General features: G+C 37.2%; 1 protein-coding gene across 2 annotated transcripts in view; it reads right to left on the bottom strand.

The window, feature by feature from the left end:
- The window catches only part of RTN1 (reticulon 1), a 129,694-nt gene that overhangs the window by 12,808 nt on the left and 94,333 nt on the right, over positions 1–22,553 (bottom strand). Inside the window, exon 1 of one of the 2 annotated variants that reach the window (XM_026670066.2) lies at positions 5,916–6,110. The exons of the other annotated variant lie outside the window; for it this stretch is intronic. Within the exon in view, the coding sequence (XP_026525851.1) occupies positions 5,916–5,976 (61 nt within the window). The 5' untranslated portion in view covers positions 5,977–6,110. Of the gene's footprint in view, positions 1–5,915; positions 6,111–22,553 lie in introns of those variants that run through there. 2 annotated transcript variants of the gene reach the window in all.

Genomic DNA, 22,553 nt, shown 5'->3' with positions numbered 1-22,553 from the left:
CAAGAACGTCCAATTGCCTCCTGAAAAAATACCTTTGGGACACCAGAGTTGATATTTACCACTTTTGCTCATGTACCTTTACCAGAAATTTGACAAACAACAAGTAAAGCTTATTCCAAATCTATAGCAGAAGATTAATATTTGTTAATTAATGCATATAGAAGTATTGCTGGAGCAGAAAAGAGACGCTAGTACAAAAGGTCTCAGAGGTCTTTTCTCCTTCTTTCTAATAATAAGTGACATTCAGATGCAACACCAGAGCAGAGTTTGGGAGAAAAGGCCTACCAAACCAGCAAGTCTAATTTTTGATGCGTGAATTCATGAATCAGAAGAAATGTTCCTCTTCATGAGGCTTCTGCACAACACAGACAAGAGTTCATCTCCCTTATCAGCCTGTGTACCATGGAGACAAGGCTGAACTTATGAGGCTGTGTAGACAGGAAACATCAATAAGCACACTGTTCTGAAAATTATTAGATAGATAGATAGATAGATAGATAGATAGATAGATAGATAGATAGATAGATAGATAGATAGATAGATAAGATAGACAGACAGACAGATAGAGACAGACGATGGGTTTTTATTTATACTTAGCACAAACTATAACTATGACTGAGCTAGGGAGTAGTAATTAATAACTGGTATTATTAATTAACTGGTAATGTTGGGTCATCAGTAAAGTACAAATAGCTGTTTCTTATTTGTGGAGGAAGAAGGGTATTATCAAGTTAAAGTTGACTTGTGGTGACTCTATGGGCAGTCGCTTGCCACCAGAACCCATTGTGAAATATGTTATTGTACATCCTGGTAGACAAAAAGGTTTCCAGGAAAGCAGCATAGTACTGTATAACCATGTAAGATTGGAACCCACAAATGACCAGCAAACTATTACTGCCTTGCTGAGGAAACCACTGGGAAGATACACATTTTTCTAAGAATAGAATATAAGTACTGAATTAAAATATCCCTTCCTAATCATGCATCACTGATCAATGTATTTTGAAACGATTTCAAAATAACATTATACAACAATAACATTCTGAAAGGATTACACATTGATTCTACCTGTGGTTATTTTAAAATCAGTCTAGTACTGATGTGTGAACATCACATGAAATCATTACTAAGTCTTTGTGTATTAGAAAATCTTAGGTAATCTAGTAAGTGCTGTTTATATATTTGGAGAAGATGCTAAAACAACTAGGCAATTACAGCCTCATGTTCCATCAGAGGAGATGATTATTCAAAAAATTTCAAGTTGTGGACAAATTAACCTTGGCATTAGAAGATAAAGACACTTCAATATATTACGACAGCTGGAACTGCTGGTACAAATGGATAGACCAAAGATAGATTTCACACTAAAAGGCAAAAGAAGATATGAAAGAATCGTAGTAGTGATATACAGATATATGTAAGGATTAATTGTGTATATGGCATAAAATAAGGATAAAAAGGAGGTCTCACAAACTGTTGAAGATTAAAATGTTTTTAATTGTTTTCTATCTTTTTCTTTCTATTCTTTTTTTTTCTTATTTTCTTTTTCTCTCTTACATTTATGTATGTGTGGTTGGTCTATTTTAATTGTAAAATCAATAAAGTGTATTTTAAAAAAAACAATTAGGCAATTACTATTATGCTATCTCTGTGTTCTGATTTTCCTCCAAGATGTAAAATTCTTTTTGTTAATAACTTATCATTATCTATTGCTACTAAAGCTCCACTCTGTGTGTATTTGTAACCTGAAAATCCTCCGTTCACTTTCAATTAATTTTAACAGTATTCAACCTTGCCTCTTTTTATTTTTTTAACTTTTATATACTGTTTTTATATTTTCATATTTTATTGTACATTAACCAGAGTCCCTTACTGAGGGAGATGGGTGGTTCAAAAATATGAAAAATAAACAAACAAATAAACTTTCAGTTACCCAAACAATAATGCAACAGTTCTTGAATCAAATTACCTCCAATCCGCTATATTAAATAATATGTACAAAATCTGGGACCTCTTATTACCACTGAATTGAAATTTCAAGGATTTTCAAACCAGTTGTATTTGCAAAGTTGTTGCTGCTGCAGCATCCACATGACATGACTGTAATTTCTAATACTCCTTGGCAGCTTCCCATGTGCAAAATCAATGGGGAAACCAGCAGGAAATTGGAAGTCAACTGCATTCTTCTCCACCTATGGTCATTTTATTTATCTCTTTAGGTAAGTAAATATTGACAAAGAATCACTCAATGGATCATAGATTCGGTATCCATAGACTCTATGGATTGTAATTTTGATACAATCATCCCTATTGCCTTGAATTTATGGTTTTTGTTTGATTTACTGTTTATGATACTTTAGAACTGGCTGAAACATTGTAGACACTCAAACTGTCTTCAGATCAATCAGAACTATATTAACTTAAAAAAGCAAAAAGGATTTTTTCAGAATTTAAACTGCAGATATTTGTTGCTTGTTATTCATTACTAATGTTTAGAATGTTAATGTTTAAATGTAGCATCTATTTTATCGTAATATGTGACATTCTGGAAATACTATATTTGGAAAAGTTTGTGAAATCTTCTATTATAAATTAATTTCTACAGAGTTCAGCAAAGATAACCAGAAGCAGGATTGCAATGATGCACACTTTGGGCATAATCCTATCTTTTAGCTCCTGGTTCCAAGACGTTTAATCAAAGCTACTATAAAATCATGATCAGAAAGAGATTGGTAACTCATTTCCTAACAAATTTTATTAAAATTTAGTCAGCAAATGTTGATCACTTAGTTAGAAATGTTAATTGGGGAAAATGTTACCAGAGTTATAATTTTTGGTTTTCAGAGGCTAACAGCTCTCTTCCTATAATGACTGCAAAGTCACATTATATGGAGAATTCGTATAAAATGCTGCTGAAATGGAAACTAGTACTATATGAATTTGAGCACGAAAATAGAACACAGAATATACACTGAAAGCTAGACATCTGGAAATATCAATAAATGAGCTTTAATCATTTAAATATTCAATTGATTGGTCAATGGAAGATTAATTGCAGAAAATCATTTTTAATAGCTGTGATTGTAGACTGAGAATTAAGGTTTTTATCTACTGACATTATTGTGGTTCCATTATATTAATGATACCTGATTTGGGGGGAGAAACTTTTTTTAAAAAAAAATAGATGATTGTTTTTATTTAATTTTATATTTCTCATTTCCTTGGGACATTTTGAAATTATTTGGAGAATTACAAATGAAGTTTTTAAATCTGCTAACTACAACATTGGTTGTTTTCAATAACCAATCCATCCATTAATAATTCCTTAATTTAGCCTTGCCAAACTTGGTACTGTTTGGGTATTTTCTGATTACAATCTTCATTGTCCCAAGCCATTCAATATAACAAAAGTAGAAGGAAAAACCAGTACAGATGTGTGTTATAACATTTACTTGGCCCCATAAATTGCCTGAAGATACTTCATTTGTGCATGTAGCGATAGAATTATGTGTATTACAGATAAATATCTCTTCTCCATTTTGTTTCTATAGATCCTTAAAATTCTAAAGCTTGCTAATAGTTTAAAACATAATATAGATGTCTGACAAAAAATGATGTTTGGAAAGATGTTTTCATTCAAATTCAATTCTTGAATATCTAAATCAAATCTTTTTGGATGATGCAACAACACATTCAGGTTTTTGATGGCCTCAAAACTGTCCATCAAACTTCAATGTAACTGGATTTTCTACCATGATGCTATTTTATCTATTTCAATCCATTCAGATGTTAAGACTGTAAATTCCAAATCTCAACAGATGAGCAGTTTGGATGAAAACCTATCCTGAAATCTTGATTTGCTTCATGTGTTTGTCTTTTGTTATATTTTCTGCTCCATCCATTTGCTCAGTCATCTCTCCAGACACAATTCCAATTTCTTTTAATCCTGTATTTTAATCTATTCTTGTATGCAATTTTCTACCAATATTTTACATTTATAATTAAAAAGGCTGTAAAAATGTCTATAATGTAAATCTAAACAAATATAGATTTTTCATTCACTCTGAGTTTTAAAACATTCTGTTTGTTAAATTTAGTATTTATCACTAGGTATTTTAGGAAACTATAGCTCTATTTGAAAACCCAAGCAGCTCTTTTTGTTACATTTATTTTTTCAACAAAAGGTATTAAAAGTTTATTTCAACTTAATCAATTTCAGTCACAGCACAGTCTGTAGCAATCCAGTCTATTTTGAGCAATGTTAGCTATTGTAAATAAATGGCATTATACTTACAACAGCAGATTGCCCAAAATTTGATTTAAAAGATCTAGCGCTACATAAATTCCTCTAGAAACTCAACAGGGGTTACTTCTGAATAGTTAAACATAGTATTATATTATAAATCAAGCTTACTGTAATTCAACACTTTATTTAATAACTATGTGTTTCCCTATGGACAATCTAAGGAAAATGTTAGTGAAGATTATCTTATATATAAAGGGAAAGTGTCAATATGTAATATCATGTGCATTCATATTTTTAAAAAATATACCCCATATTATAAAAACAAATATTAAATATAAATTCTTTTATAAATTGGTTATATTAATTTATATTCAGTAAAAAAGCATTTTCTGGAAATGCTTTTGTTGGCTTGAGACACATTAGTTAATAAATGTACTTTTTAAAAACCAGGGGTGCGACATCCTAGACTGAGAATTCTTTATAGATCTATACTAAGAACAACCCTGTATGGAATAATAATACTCTAGTTAATAATGTGATATCTTTCCCCTGCTCTCTCTGTAGTTATGACATTTTTAGTCAACACATACACAGAGGCCCTTATTTATCCCATGTAACCCAAACCTTATTCTGGTAATAGGGAGACATTACAAAGAGTAGGTACCAGTATTAGAACTATATGTTAAATGACAAGAAGGACCTTTCCAAATAATACAATATCATAAAATAAAGTAAGATCTAAAAACATTGACAGATTGCATATAGGATCACAGAGCAGATCACACAGCATTTTTCTTTGACCAAAACAAAGGGAGGTTATCGGTAGCAATGAAGTCTGCATAAAAATGGCTGAAAAGCTGTATTAGGCAAAGAGAAGGTAGCCAGCCACACCCAATGGGAAGTGTTCAAAATAAATCTTATATGACAAAATGGGAGAGGTATTGTTTGTTGCTGGTTTTTCCCCCTGTAAATTATGAAGGTCACAATATATTTTGATACGTTGTCCCCCGTCCCCCCCCCCCACATATCTGCATTAGCCTAAATGACTGGCAATAATGAAGGCAAAGGTACAGAATAAAAAAACAGAAGGTAAAACAGCTACACCTGTGAGCTTCAGCATCAAGTGGAGCTCTCACACTGTCACAATGGTCTTTGGAGAACTACAAGCAGGGCTTTTAGAATGGGTGTGTCTCACTGCCCCCAAGGCAACACACTGAAGCTTATTCCAAAACTGGAAAGAAAAACTACAGTACAGCCAACACCAGAAACAAAACCCCGATCCCCATGGCTGCCTCCCAGCCACTCAGATGGGTGATCCTCTAAATTGCCGATGGGGGTACTTAGAGATCAGCAATAGGCTGGCTGGTTGACTCAAAGACAGAAGCAATGTAGCGTTTTTGAAGAAAAAAAAAAAGATGTATGGGAGAAAGAAAGCAAAAGGATGCAAACAACATTACTGGGTTGGGTTTTCTCCTTTTTTTGCTTTAAATGGAAAAAAACAAAAACAGCCTGAATAAAAATGTGCAGAAAAGGAACAGACTCCAGAAATGTTATTAAAATGATGATGATGATGAAGATGATGATGATGATACCAAAACTATACATGTGTTTCTGCCATCCCCTTTGCAAATATTTCTATGCATGCAGAATTAGAGTAGAAAAAAACTACCCTGGCCTCTCCAGTTGCTCCAGAGACAGTCCATCTTCGTAGAATCGGCACTGGCTTGCATCTTGCAAGCGGAAAAGAAAGCAGGGCCGGCTCTGTGTCTTCTGCTTGGGCACTGTCCTTTTCCCCCACTTCACTCCAGCATTCCAAAACATAGAAAGGGTGACCGGGTCTCTCAAGCTGCTGCTTTTCACCCCCTTATACTGGCCACGGAGAGATGCTGTTAAGCAGAGCAGGCGAGGGTGGGGGAGGGCATATTGTAAGCGCTGCGGTCTCCACTGCAGCAAATCAGCAAAAGGATGTTGCGATTGCTCTGGGGACCCGTCTCTTTTGTCAAAGGGGGGGGGGAGATGCAGCAGCTGCTTTGCAAACCAACAACAACAATAATAATAATAGCGCTGATTGAAGGCTGTTGAGCTGTCGAAAGATCGAACTAATGCAGACAAGCCGAAGAACAAAAACAAATGCGGTGTGGAGGGAAAGGGGAAGGGGAGAAGTGCAGTGGGGAGATAATGGGTGTGGCTTCCTCCGTGTTTATTCAACAGGGACTGTTTTTCTCCCAGAGATTTCTTGATAAATTTAGGAGAAAGAACTTTGCATTAATTGAGGGTTACAACAAAATCAGGGCTTGGGAAACGCCTTTTCTGACCAACAGTTTGTTTTTTTTAATTAAACTGTTAGTTGGAAAAGATGCAATGTTACCAGACTCTTTTTTAGGGGGGGTGAAATAAATGTTAAAGATGCGAGTGTTTCTGCAATATTTATTTGTCAAGGCTACCAATTTCACCATTGCTCTCCTGCTTATCTGTCTCTGCTTTTCCTTTCTATCATATTTACAGAACCCAGGACTGAATGGGAGGGTAGGAAGTACAGAGCAAATTCAACATCAGATGTCATGCTACCATACTAATCAATTTGACTTTGTTTTTATCATTAAATTGTACACCTTTTACCTTTCCCTCTTTCAGCATAATCCATGAAAATATGTAAAACCAGCAAATCAACGATACTGACATCATGCAGCATATTTTCACTTTACCGCTTTACTGCTTCTAGAGTGAATTAAACAAGAGAGGACCTGGTCTAAATTCTTAAACTACCATCATCATAGCTAGGATTCACTACTTGGTTAGGAGATAAAATGGTCAATTGTCCATTATTAAAAAAGAGACCAAATATGACAACTTTATTTCTGCTTATTTATATATTAAAACTTATACACACAACAGAAATTAGTCTGGCTTGCTTAAAATACCAAGAATTATAATAAGAGGTCTATCAATGCAAATCTAAACCTCATCACCACAACTTAAATTTAAAACCATAGTAACAAAGAACCTGTACCTGATAGTTCTAGCATGCAATCATACTTTTAGTATTAATTGGCTTGCATTGTACATCTAATGAGCCATTCCTAACTTAATTAGCCAAGCTTAGGTTGACATATGAACATGGGGCTCTGAATTTTACCCTCCCAGAAGTAGTCATTAAAAAGCCAAAAATAAATCATAGTTCTGTTCTCCCATTTCTTCCTGCAAGAAAAAGCCAGGGTCTATAACTAACCCACTAAGCATAACTGACCAGGCCATGAACAGTTCATTATTTGTACCTACTTGCGAGAACATGTAATATTCAGCAATTTTTTGTTTAATACAATGTGTGAAAGACCGTTGAATAAGTCACGTGTGTGCTTTCTCGATGCCTTTCTGCACTGCCACTTTAAAAAACTTGACTTTTGTGCTTAAACCATCTGGAAATGAAGTCAGCTTAAGAAATCACTTTTTGAATTTCTATCTCTTTCTCCGCTTTGGCCATTGTGATAATCTGATGTTTGTGCAAGAACAGGTTTTCCGTGGCCCTTGTTGATGGATTACCTACTTTCCTACCTCTCCCAGTCCAATCAGTCAATCAATCACAGTTTTGTAATTTTCCCAGTCATTTAGGTAAATTTCTTGTCAGTTGCACATGGTTTTAAAACAAAAAAGTAATGGCATGGTTTCATGGGTCTTATTTTTAAAGTCTAGTTTTTCACCCTTCTACTGCTAAACTTGCTGGAAAAAAGGGTCATGGAAGATAGCGACCAACAACCAGATAGGAGGATGTGTTCCTGCCACAGTGCAGAGTAGCCAGATGGAGCACAGGCCTTAATCAATAGTGAAAAGAACTGCAACAAGCAAACTGGACAGCACTACCTGAGTTGGCACAAGTCAGAAAATACTAGTTTGGATGTGTGGCTGAACAAAAATGGGTGCAGGTTGCTTCCTGTTGGGCTGAGGGTAGGAATCTAACTTGATCTTAGATTAATCCAAGCAACAGGTTCATTTTCTGGCTATTGTAGTGAAACAATTTAATATAGTGTTTCTCTACTTCAGCAAGTTTAAGATGTGTGGACTTGGACTCCCAGAATCCCCCAGCTAGCTTTTGTGTTTTACCACAGTGCATCTCAAACTTGGTATGGTTGGCTGGAGAATTCTTGGAGTTCAAGTCCACACATCATAAAAGTTGCTGAAATTAAAAAAAACACACACTGATAATTACATAGTTCCAATGTTTGGAAAAGCTCGTGTGAGTTGAGGCATTCTTCAAATAAACACAGTCCTGGGTATCTTTAACAAATACTTTAGTTATTTTTGTTATAGACTTCCCTTTTCTGCTAGAGGCTTTATTGTCCTCCTTCCAGTTTGTAACACTAAAACAATGTGTATTAATTTGACAAAGCCTTCCTAGCACTGCTATCTTATTTCTGGAGTTGCCTTACAACAAAGTCTGTCCAAACCTTAAAATATTTCTTTTGCAGAAGCTTTTGGTGTCTCCACCACAATGCTTCTCAAACTTAGCATGGCTGGATAGGGAATTCTGGGAGTTGAAGTCCCTACATCTTAAAATTGCCAAGTTTGAGAAACATTGCTCTATCATGATTAGGTTGCAATTTTTGCTCTGTCTTTATTGTTGTCCTGCTTTTGAATGCTTTCCATCCTTAACTTATGAAAAAACCTTAATTTTATTGCCAAATATGCATTTTCTATTCTGAGCTACTTCTCGTTTGTTTTCAGGATATTGGGAAGGGAGGGAAAGGAACTGAATGAATAGCTATGATGAATGATAGCACAAAGTACTTCCCATAAGGCATGCATATGCTCTGTCTTGCATATTGGCAAAAAAAAATCAGAATATAAAATACAAGCTGAATAGTCAAGACCTTGTTGATGATCCAAGCTCTGTAAAGAATCTTGGAATACTCATCTCTAATGATCTAAGTGCTAGAGCCCACTGTAACTACATAGCCAAAAAGGCATTAAGAGTTGTTAACCTAATCCTCCATAGCTTTTTCTCTGGTAATATCACATTACTAAGTACAGCATAAAAAACATTTGCTCGACCAATACTCGAATACAGCTCATCAATCTGGAACCCACATTACATATCTAATATTAGCACAGTTGAGAAAGTCCAGAAATATTTTACGAGAAGAGTTCTCCACTTCTCTACTCATTGTAGAGTACCTTATGCCACCAGACTTGAAATTCTAGACCTAGAAAACCTTGAATTATGCTGTCTTCAGTCTGATCTAAGTATGGTATATAAAATCGTACATTGCAATGACTTACCCATCAATGAATACTTTAGCTTCAACCATAACAACACAAGAGCACACAATAGATACAAACTCAAGGTTAACCGCACCAAACTTGATTGCAGGAAATACGACTTCAGCAACAGAGTGGTCAATGTCTGGAATACTCTACCTGACTCTGTGGTTTCTTCCCCAAACCCCAAAAACTTTAACCTTAGACTGTCTACTATTGACCTCACTCCTTTCCTAAGAGGTCTGTAGGGGGCGTGCATAAGCGCACCAACGTGCCTACCATCCCTGTCCTATTGTTTCTTTTATTTTTCTTATATGTACCCATTTCATGTATTCATAACTATGTATATACTTATACCTATTATCTCGTAAGCGATTGACAAATCAAATAAATAAATAAATAAAATAAAAATATCTTCAGATTATCAAAAGGACTATATTGAAATCTTTGACCCGAACCAGAGAAAGCTTTTAAAAAACACAATGATGATTACCACAATATTAAATGTATCTTTATTACACTTTATGCACTTTATGAGCATGCTTTTGAGTGAGGGAAATATGAAACTCACACAAAAAGCAAGTGATAGTTGGTTAATATTGAAGGAACAAATCTTGGGGACCAGGTTTTGAACAGTTTGATTTCTAAACGCAAGACCAAAACAACAATTCTTATCAAATCTTATTTTGGCATGAAAAAAAAATTGGCAGATTAAGAAATTTCAAAAAATTATATTGTTCTTATGTCCTGTATAGTTTGAATCTATTTCTGGCCTGGCATGTAAAGTAAGGAAAAATGCATTTATGTATCCTACATGCATCACATTAGTTTGTTACTTCAGATACCATATTGACATTAACATATTGAGTCTATACTACAGTTTATTGCCAAGGTTGATACCTTAGTATTGTATATGACACGTACACCCATGTACATAAACACACATCACAGACTCTCTATGTGAATGTATCTTTCCACAGTAATAAGTCTTAGGTTTACTGACTCAATCTCAGAATTTCTTTCAGATTGTCTGACATTTACCGAACACAGCTAGAATTAATAAATAGATACTTCCCACTCTTATTTCATGGTATCTCGCGGTATTGTAACCCTAGGCAGGTACTTTTAAGGAAACAAGGAAACCAAGTTGCCCATGCAAAGAATTGATTCATACATACATGCATACATGCATACATGCATACATGCATGAGATCTGAGCTTCACATGAATTATGTATTTATGCCTTTAATTCAAAAGTTGGGAATATGTATTGCTGGAGTATCAGTTCTGTAATCCTGCCTACTAGCCATCCTGACTGAGACTGCCTGAGAAGGAATCCACTGATCTCTGAACATCACATTCTCTTCTTTCAAGTGCATTGAGATAGTGACAAACAATACAGAATATGGTGCTGTTTATCTGGGCCTATTCTGTTCCCCGTTCTCCCTTCTCTCTTCTGTGACAAGCAGGACACAGCAGGTGAGAAGGGAGGTTAGATGAAGGATTGAGAAAGGGAAGGGGAAAGAGACTGTAATGACCACATTCTTAGATGTGGAAATGGAGCATCTCTATGCATCTCAAAATTGGCTCATGTTTGTCTTGTCCTGGGGCGGGGGGGCTACTAATCAGTGAAGAGTTACATATTGTTTCTATGAAAAGGAATGGGGCAATTTAATAACTCTGTTCTTAGAGCAGATTGCGGTTGACTGCTGAATTCCCAGATTCTTTTATCCATCATCATCAACATCAACATCCCCTGCCTGTAATAGTTGAAAATGAATTTTGCTACAGTAAGAAGAGAAGAGCGGATAAAGCAACTGGTGGGAGTTAGACAGCTGGCAAGGGTTTTTTTTTTTTTAGTGTTGCAATTATTCTAGAGATAGCAGTGGAGATTTAAATGGTGTCCTGGGAAACCAGATGGGCTGGATCTGAAAATTGTTAGTGTGGGATGCAGTGAGATCAGAGAAATTTATGTCTTGATATAGCAGGGCTTGCTTATTTACTTACCTCTGGCTTGCTGAACAGATCTCTGTAGCACAACAAATTTTGGCATACAGCAATTAGAAGTATTGCCCCAATGTTGTAAGATAAGAATGCTAAATATTCAGCTGATCTGTTTATCTTGTTCTTATTTCTTATTTAGTTTTAACTAGTGGGGTTTTATTTTGAGGTGTCATACATTGTATTGTGAACTACCCAGAATCATTTGGAGCTGAGCAGCATCAAAATCAAATTAATTAAATTTATATTTCTATGGCTGTGCTTATACAATAGGCTCAGTCTAAGATTGTGGTCATTACCAAATCATAATAGTTTAATACACACAATATGCTAAGCCAAAACAGATCACATTATAGTTTACAGGGCCTATATCATACAAATTGCTAAGACATAATTTGGCTGTTTGGTTTGGCTTTAAAATTATCCTTTGTTAACGGTGATTTAGCATATTCTGGGAAGAATTCTGATGATTATGTGGTTTGTTATGTAACACCCACATTCAAAAAGTGAGAATACAAAAGAGGCACCCTGGTAGTAAGTCCCATTGGTTTCTCATCCATAGCTTTCAACTACTCAAGTATATCTGGGGAGCAAGTTGTCTCAGCTTTTCTTGGGTTATTTTAGTGGACATTATTTAGCTTGCATCTAATTCATGGGGGTCAAACTTGACCGAGACACGTGATGTATCATGACCTATTGTGACTTTTTTGCCTTTGGGGAGTAGGGTGGGCGTGGCCCATGTGTGACACATCCAGCCCGAAACTGGCCTGAAAATGTCTAATTCCTCAGAAGGAAATGTCTTTGGTGCTGACTAATGGAGAAGCATTGGACATTCAGATCCATTCTGGGTAAGACAAGCAAAGCATCTCTGGGCTGGACTGAACACCTGGCCTTCCAATTGCTCTAGCTGAATGTATACTGGTAAATACATGATACAGGTAACTTTGATCCTGTAATTTCTGAGCAGTAAAAAAAAACCCGCTAGTAATGAAGCACCCACAACTTCAAAGGCAAGTTGTTCCATTTAATTGTTCTCACTGCTGGAAAGTTTCTCCTTAATTCCAGGTTGCTTCTCTCCTTGATTAGTTTCCATCCATTGTTTTTTGTCCTGCCCTCGGGTGCTTTGGAGAATATTTGATCCCTCTTCTTTGTGACAGCCCCTTAAAAATTAGAGTACTGCTCTCATGTCACTCCTAATTCTTCTTTTTTTCTAGACAAGCCAAACCCAAATCCTGCAACCATTCTTCATATGTTTTAATCCCCAGGCCCTTAATCGTCTTAATTGCTCTTCTTTGCACTTTTTCCAAAGCCTCCACATCTTTTGTATACAAAACTGGATGCAGTATTCCAGGTAGGGCCTTACTAAGGCCTTATAAAGTGATACTAATACTTCACATGATTTTGATTCTATGCTTCCGTTTATACAACCAAGGATTGTATTAGCTTTTTTTGGCTGCTGCTGCATATTGTTGAATCATGTGGAATCATGTTTAAGTGATTGTCCACTAGGACACCAAGGTCCCTTTCACACTTACTGTTTTTGAGCCAGGTTTCACCTAATCTATACTTGTACCTTTGGTTTTTCCTACCTAGGAGTAAAACCAGTAAATCTAAGCCACAATAAATAACTGAAATGAGTGAAATCGTTTTCAAAACTTCTCCTCCCACCCTTCCATTTGTCACATGGAGCCACCTCATTAAGAGAAAACAAAGGTCTTAGCAGCTGCAATTGGCGCAGGAAGGGCACATAATAAGTACAATGCTAAGTAATGACTTGCACTGCCATTGTTAGAACTGTCTCAAATTCCATTTGCTAGTTTATATTGTACTAAGCCAGCAGGGCATGCAGGGATCTCAGCCACTGAATCAGCATCTCAGTAAGAGATGTTGACCATGACATTGTTAAAAATGCAGGCTCTGAAAGATCTATTCAACAATGAACTTATGACAATTTTGCTTACATGAATTTAATGATAAATTATCTAGAAGAGTAAAGATACTTCATAAATTCTTAATATTTTTATTTTATGCCCTACAAAGAGCCATGTCATCAGAAGTTTTATATAAGCTCATCTAGTTCTGAAAAGCTACTCTATTGGGAAAAGTAGGCCTTATGAATAAAACAAGACAACCATGACTCATTCAGAGGTAGTCAATATTCACATGATTTTTCTCTGATTACTGAATATCAATAAATAAATAAGAAAAATGCTCTTGGGATTAGCCCAGTGACCCTTTTGATATATAGAACAAATATTTTTTTAAAAAAAATAGCCTGGGCAGTTTCATAGTTATTCTAATACTCCACTATTTGTAAATCCAATTTTATAAATTTGATTTTTTTTAAAATGTAGACTAAAGGAAACAAGGGCAAATTGAATTTATGATTATACTCAAAAATGACATAGACTGGACTAAGAACTAAATTACCTATTCATTTTGTACAGTGCAGAAGTAAAAATGCTAGATGGAGAAACATTGAAATATATATTTTTGTTAGCATAAAACTCATGACTCACATTATTATTTCTCTGCAGTGATACAGCAACAATGTCTACATTAGCCACCCAATGTGTAGATGAGAATGCTGCTTTCCAAGATCAAAGGAAATGCTAGAAGAAGCTGGACATGTTCAGCAACTTACAGAAATTACTGTATTATCATGCAATAGTCTTGACCAGAGGTCCTCAAACTTGGCAACTTTAAGACTTGTGGACTTCAACTCCCAGAATTCTCCAGCCAGCTGGGAGTTGAAGTCCACAAGTCTTAAAGTTGCCAAGTTTGAGGACCCCTGGTCTTGACTACTGATTGGGTGCAGTGATGAAACCAGTTTTAGCCTACCTTGATCGCAATTGGCCATTTGGAATAAGATTCTTCAAAACGTACCATGATTGTTCTGCATGGCAAACAATCATCGTAGACAACGACTCTTGTGGACAGCTTGACTTTGCATTATCATGCTGTTATTGTGGAATTCCAAAAAGGTTGTAGCTTAATGGGACACCTTTTTTTTAAAAAAAAAAAAATCATCACTGAGCTATAGATATTGCCTGGAATTCTTGTTTTATGAATATTTCCCTCTTTGTTTTATAAATAGTCTCTTCTTAGGATTTTGACCAGTTCTACTGCTGGTAATATAAGAGATGCGGTGACGCAGAAGGCACTTACAGCATGTCTGAGACCCAGCATGGTTCTTGCTTTGCTAAGGAAATAATATTCATTATATTGTAGTAAAATGCCCCAATCAGTGCATCTCCTCAAATTTTCAGGCATTGGTCGTTCTCTCTGGGACTTGTAAGGCTGTACTATAGAAAAGTTTCTGAAAATAATGAACCCATCAATGCAAATAGTAAGAGTTACATTAAACACTTTTCATTTTCAAGGTATATGAAAACCAACCCTGAGCTCAGAAGCACTGCACACAAAATCAAGACAAAAAATATATTTTAAAAGTTGTTAGGCCACCCAGAGCTTTTCATCTGCACATTTTAATCATACAAAACTGAATAAGGAAATGTGATTACTATATTATAATGTGCCCATACTTCCAAAAGTGATTTTAGAAAAGCTGGATAATTAACAAAAGCAACTTGTTAGCATGGACTCAAGTGGTGAAACAAGTGGTTTCAATTCAGGTGATCAAATTCTTAGATTAGAGGTGTTTTTTTTTCTTTTTGCAGTTGTTACTTCCCCATATAATTTTTTAAAATAAATGAGTAATAAAATAAATAAAAATTATAGGGCATGTGCTGTCCAGACAGTATATGGTTAATTAGGAATTGGGAGCTATCCCTTAAGGGAATGCCTCATGGTAAATGTAGTTAATGCCTCATGGGAAATGTAGTTAATGCCTTATGGGAAATGTAGTCCATGTCATGTGATCATATCTGCAATGTGATTGGTCACTGAATTGACCTCTAGTTGGGTTGCGGGAAGCCTTTGTTCTTTTCCTTGCCTGGAACCAGCAGCATGCCGGATCCCTTTGCTCCATCCTTATGGGATGAAGATAACTGTATTTTCACACTAGGAAGTCAACTATGCAAAGATTTGGACATCAGATGAATCTCGACATAACTGTGAGTTATAACTTGAAGATGCCTTATGATCCAATAAAGAAACTTTGTATGGAAGCCTTTGCAGAGTTTATCTAACTGTTTTTATATTCAGCCAGCAATTTAAAAACAGAACAGGGCATATTAGAGAAGACCAGGATGGAATTTTTGCCCACTGCCTTTTCTATTTCTTCCAGGGTTTAGGAAAATGTTCAAATCTTATTTCTGATTTCTTTTTTAAAAATACAGGCAATGCACCACTGAGTTTTAGCAATTTGCCATTGAATGTTGGTATGATCTTAGACACCTATCTGACCTTGACAAATATAAATTACTGGGACCTGACATATTACATCCCAGATTACAGATTACATTCAGATTACATCTGAAGGAGCTGGCAGATGTTATCTTAGAAACATTGTACCATATCTTTCAAAAATCCTGCAGCACTGTGGATTGAAAAAGGGCTGGTGTGTTTCCCATCTTTAGTAAACAGACCCAGGAAACTTCAAACCAATCAGTCTAACATCAATACCTTGGAAGATCCTGGGAAAGATAATAAAAAACAGATCTGCAAACATCTAGAAACAAATACAGTTATAACTGGTAGCCAGCATGGGTTTGTTAAAAACAGATCATGCCAAACCAATCTTATTTCATTCTTTGATAAGGTGACTACATTAGTAGACCAGCGAAATGTTGTATACATAGTATACTTAGATTTCAGTAAGACATTTGACAAAATAGAACACAACTTACTTCATGGTAAGCTAGAAAAATGTGGAATACACAACCAGATGGATTTGTAGCTGGCTGACAAACCGTACTCTACGAGTAGTCCTTAATGGTACTACATCCACATGGAGAGAAGTAACGAGAGGGGTAACACGTGCCTACCGTCCCTGTCCTATTGTTTCTCCTATTCTTTTATTTTTCTTGTATGTAACCATTTCATGTATTCACAACTATGTATACATTTATACTTATTATCTTGTAAACAATTGGCAAATCAAAATAAATAAAAAAATAAATATCTTCAAAAATGACTTAGATGAGGGAATAGAAGGGGAATCATCAAATTTGTAGATGACACTAAACTGGCAGGAATAGCCAACCCTCCAGAAGACAAGCTCAGGATCCAAAAAGATCTTGACAAACTTGAACAATGGGCCCTATCCAACAAAATTTCAATGTGGAAAAAAGCAAATTTTTACATTTAGGCAGGAAAAATCAAAGGTATAAGTACAGATTGAGTGGGACCTGGCTCAAAAACAGCAACTGTGAGAGGGATCTTGGAGTCCTAGTGGATGATCACTTGAATATGAGCCAGCAGTGTGCAGCAGTAGCCAAAAAAGGTAATACAATCCTGGGTTGTATAAACAGGAGCATATAATCAAGATCACATGAAGTATTAGTACCACTTTATAAAACCCTAGTAAGACCACACCTGGAATACTGCAACCCATTTTGCCCACCATACTACAAAAAAGATGTTGAGACTTTGGAAAAAGTTCAGAGAAGAGCAATTTAGATGATCAAAGGCCTGGAGACTAAACCATATGAAGAATGGCTGCAGGATTTGGGTTTGGCTAGTCTAAAGAAAAGAAGAATTAAGGGTGACATGATAGAAGCATTCCAGTATCTGAGGGAATGCCACAAAGAAGAGGGGGTCAAATTATTCTCCAAAACACCAGAAAGCAAGACAAGAAACAGTGGTTGAAAACTAATCAAATAGAGAAGCAACCTGCTATTAAGGAGAAACTTCCTAAAGGTGAGGATAATTAACTAGTGGAACAGCTTGCCTTCAGAAATCGTGGGCGCTCCATCATTGGATGTTTTTAAGAAGAGACTAGACAGTCACTTATCTGAAATGGTATAGGTTCTCCTGCTTGAACAAGGGGCTGGACTAGATGACCTCCAAGGTCCCTTCCAGCTCATTCTATTCTAAATTACATTTCAGGAATTTGGCAGGCACTGAGAAGTGGCACAAACTTTCTACTCTGCCCCATACCACCCTCACAACTATTCTGCAAGGAAACAGTACCAATCACTTTCTTTATGAGATCTCGGTGTTCTAACAATAACTGCTAGGAATATCTTGTAATCATGCATCTTCTAATCAAAGCCTTTGTCAACAAAAGGGCACTTTCATTCACTGGGAGAAGCTGGACAGAGAGAGTTCTGCAGGAGCTGAAGTTGAGGTGATCTTTGTTGATTCTGTCTGAAGCCGAACTATATCTCCCAATGTCTATAAGGGTAACCAGGAAATATCAGGGGAGAAAGAGATTGTGCCGGGAACCATAGAAGGTGGGAGTAACTCATAAATAAACTCAAATGGATTCAAGGGAATATTTTTGCTACATCAAAACTTTTCACTGGTAGAAGGAGGCTTTACATCTATCTAGTTTTTCACTGTTCTGTTTTTGTTTGGATAAGAACTATGCCTACAGCAGAGGGAGGGAAAGATGATGAATTGCTGTAGTATTGCAGAAGGGACCTATCTGGATCATGGAGCATACAGGAGGACACTTCCACAAAACCAACATCCGTTTTTCTCTTCTCCATACTCTTGGAAATACATTCATGCCATTGTATGAGTATCTTTATATTTCAGCTACCAAGGATCCTCTTGAGTTCACCAGTGTTTTCTTCCTTTCCTAGAATTAACCAGTAGTAGAGAATTCCAACTAGTGTTCTGGTTCTACTCTGTCTTTCTTGTGTGATCTCACATTTGCTATTCAATGGCAGTGACGAGAAAACAGAAATAGCAATCAAGTGCAGCATAGTCAACTTTCAGATTGATGAGTCAAGGCAGAGGATGGCACCAAGGCATCTTAGTTACTGGAGGAAGAATATCTCAGGAGCTGGAAGGTAGGACATAACAGAAATTCTCACTGATGGGCACTGATGGGCAGCCATACAGCTTCTAGAAAATATTTCTATAGCTTTTCTTGTGGAGAGGTATCCAAACAGATGGAGAATTAGCTCAGATTGCAAATAAACACCAAACTCTTTAACAGTTTTGTGGCATTTTGAACAAAAGGTCCAAAATGCCACAAAACCTTTAAGAGATCTACAGAATATGGAAAGGACCATGTCTAAATTGAAGAAGTAAGCATAGAATTGGTCCTGTAAAGTTATACAAGACTTTGGAAGTTATATAGGCTTGCCATTTCTTTGAACGGGTGTTATATTGCTTAAACTACACTGCTCAAAAAAATAAAGGGAACACAAAAATAAGACATCCTAGATCTGAATGAATGAAATATTCTTATTAAATACTTTGTTCATTACCTAATTGAATGTGCTGACAACAAAAGTACACAAAAATTATCAATGGAAATCAAATTTAGCAACCCATGGAGGTCTGGATTTGGAGATACACTCAAAATTAAAGTGGAAAAAAGCACTACAGGCTGATCCAGCTTTGATGTAATGTCCTTAAAACAAGTCAAAATGAGGCTCAGTAGTGTGTGTGGCCTCCACGTGCCTGTATGACCTCCAAACAATGCCTGGGCATGCTCCTGATGAGGTGGCGGATGGTCTCCTGAGGGATCTCCTCCCACACCTGGACTAAAGCATCCCCCAACTCCTGGACAGTCTGTTGGTGGATAGAGTGAGACATGATGTCCCAGATGTGCTCAATTGAATTCAGGTCTGGGGAACGGGCGGGCCAGTCCATCGCATCAATGCCTTCGTCTTGCAGGAACTGATGACACACTCCAGACACATGAGGTCTAGCATTGTCTTGCATTAGGAGGAACCCAGGGCCAACCGCACCAGCATATGGTCTCACAAGGGGTCTGAGGATCTCATCTCAGTACCTAATGGCAGTCAGGCTACCTCTGGTGAGCACATGGAGGGCTGTGCGGCCCCCTAAAGAAATGTCACCCCACACCATTACTGACCCACTGCCAAACCGGTCACGCTAAGGATTTTGCAGGCAGCAGAATGTTCTCCACAGTGTCTCCAGACCCTGTCATGTCTGTCACATGTGCTCAGTGTGAACCTGCTTTCATCTGTGAAGAGCACAGGGTGCCAGTGGCGAATTTGCCAATCTTGGTGTTCTCTGGCAAATGCCAAATGTCCTGCACAGTGTTGGGCTGTAAGCACAACCACCACCTGTGGATGTCGGCCCCTCATACCACTCTCATGGAGTCTGTTTCTGACTGTTTGAGCAGCCACATGCACATTTGTGGCCCGCTGGAGGTCATTTTGCAGGGCTTTGGCAGTGCTCTTCCTGTCCCTCCCTGCACAAAGGCGGAGGTAACGGTCCTGATGCTGGGTTGTTGCCCTCCTACGGCCTCCTCCACATCTCCTGATGTACTGACCTGTCTCCTGGTAGGGCCTCCATGCTCTGGACACTACGCTGACAGACGCAGCAAACCTTCTTGCCACAGCTCGCATTGATGTGCCATCCTGGATGAGCTGCACTACCTGAGCCACTTGTGTGGGTTGTAGACTCCGTCTCATGCTACCACTAGAGTGAAAGCACCGCCACCATTCAAAAGTGACCAAACCATCAGCCAGAAAGCATAGGAACTGAGAAGTGGTCTGTGGTCACCACCTGCAGAACCATTCCTTTATTGGGGATGTCTTGCTAACTGCCTATGCTTTCTACCTGTTGTCTATTCCATTTGCACAACAGCATGTGAAATTGATTATCAATCAGTGTTTCTACCTAAGTGGACAGTTTGATTTCACAGAAGTGTGATTGACTTGGAGTTACATTGTGTTGTTTAAGTGTTCCCTTTATTTTTTTGAGCAGTGTATTTTTTCAGTCTTAAACAGCCCCAAAATAGTTTCTTCAGCCTTAAAGAGCCACTGATTATTTGCTGCTCAATTTTACTACTGAGATAATCCAAATAATATTGGAGTGCTACAGGTGGAGATAATATAGTACATTATAATATTTATGAAAAAATATGATGGAATAGAGTAGACAACTATAAATTGAGTATGAGTAAGCAATCTGTATGGTGCAATCCAAAAGGACAAATGATAGCCATTTATGCTGAATTCAGGCTGCATTGTGGTAACTATATTTTCCAAAGTATGGGAACTAATAATTCTGTATTGGTCAGATCCAACCTTGAGTACAATTTCCAGTTCTAATTACCATACTCTTAAAAAGGGTCCAGAGAAATTGAAACAGATTCAAATGAAGAATAAAGAAACTTATCAAAGAATTAAAAAGGAAACCAAATAGATTCAAGGAACTGGGAATATTTATTTTGAGAAGGAAAACTGTTCATGTAACCAGAAGCCAGGCATCCCTTTGTCAGGGATCCATTAATATGACTTCCTGCTCTGAGCATTCCACTGATCCATATGAAGACTGTGAATGTAAGACACTTTGGTTCTCTGAAAAACTTGTAGACAAAAAAGTGAAAGCATCTTAAAACAGAAAACCTTTTAAATTCTTGATTAATAATAATATAATAATAATTGACAGTCAGTAACTATGATCTGAGCCTGTTTTTTTGGCATTCTATCTTTTGCTAAAAATCTTAATAAATGAAATCCTAAATATTTATGTCACCCTGATATTTTTTCAAGCTCAAGATAGTTGTCAGAATGCACCACAATGTGACTAGGTGAGACAACTCAGAGCACATACAGTAAATAGGTTTGTAATAATAAATAGTGGTTTATCTCTTACAAAGAATACTAATGTACCAAGCAAAGTCAAACAATCAATCAGCAGCTACAGCACAGAAGCACACATGGAGAGAGAGATACCCCCTCAACAGAGCCTCTCTAATATAGCCTCTTAAAGTAGTAGCAGTCAAATAATCCTGCTGACTCATTACTACCATTACATCATCATTACAGCATTACCGTATTACAGCAGCTAGTCAGTTATTAAATCATTACCCTGACAATAGTGATGAACCACTAGACAAAAGCATATTTTGAAGACAATCTTTAGCAATTGTCTAAGCCAGGGGAGTCAAACTCAAAGCCCAGGAGTAGATCTGGCCCATGTGCTGCTTAGATTTGGCCACCCTGGAATCAATGAACGACTGGCCCACAGTGCCTCTGCCAGTGAAAACAGAGCTCGAGAATGCCACATGCAGCCCAGGGGTGGGATTCAAATTTCTTAACTCCTGGTCATGTGACTGCCTGGGTGTGGCTTGCTGACTGGGCATGGCTTGGTGGTCATGTGACTGGCTGGGCATGGCTTGTATGTAAATATTATAAATATTTAGATAAATATTGAATTTTTTATTTAAAAAGAGCAACTTTTACCCAAAATCAGGCAAAGCAGGCAGGCAGATTGAATTGCTCACAGAATCACAGATTCATTCAGAGATCTATCTTTCTGCAATCGGCTACCTGATTCTGTCACATAAAATGTGTTTGCAAGCAAACTCATAAAATTTGCTAGCAAGCAAACTCACAAAATTAACTCACAACATACCATGTATGTAAATATTGATTTTTTTTTGTAAAAAAGAGCAACTTTTACCCAAAATCAGGCAAAGCAGGCAGGTAGATTGAGTTGCTCACAGAATCACAGAATCACTTAGAGATCTGTTTCTGCCATCTGCTACCTGAGTCTGCACTGAATAATAGAAGCTTCAGGCTCAGTTCTGCTTTTAGATCGAACGATTTCCTGCTTTCTAGCTAATCTAAATCTCCCGGCACAGCAAAACAGCTGATGGTTGAGGTTTAAAAAAAAGGAAAAATAGCAACTTAGCAGGCAAGTTTGATGGCGCACATGCTGGGTAAGGAGTGAGTGGGCGGGGCTATCCAGTGTCACAATTTGCTGGTTCTCCGGCAGGTAGAAACCCACCCCCAGTGAGTGCATTTTGCGTGTGTGTGTAGACCATTTCCCAAAAACCTCAGTTGTGCCGCCTGGACAGGTGACAAGTGCTGCGCATGAGTGCACAGCGTTTGAAAATCCTCTTCTTTCCTGCTTTTTCAATCTCAGCTGTGCCACGCAAAGCAGCTGAGGTTGAAAAAGCAGGAAATAAAGGACAGCCAAGAGCCCGGGT

The sequence above is a fragment of the Notechis scutatus genome, chromosome 1, assembly GCF_049901735.1.
Source record: "Notechis scutatus isolate UNSWTSFEM ecotype Mainland chromosome 1, rNotScu1.2, whole genome shotgun sequence".
NCBI classification, from domain to species: Eukaryota; Metazoa; Chordata; class Lepidosauria; order Squamata; family Elapidae; genus Notechis; species Notechis scutatus.
The sequence above is the reverse complement of the archived record's forward strand: the minus strand, read 5'-3'. Positions and strand labels throughout refer to the sequence as shown.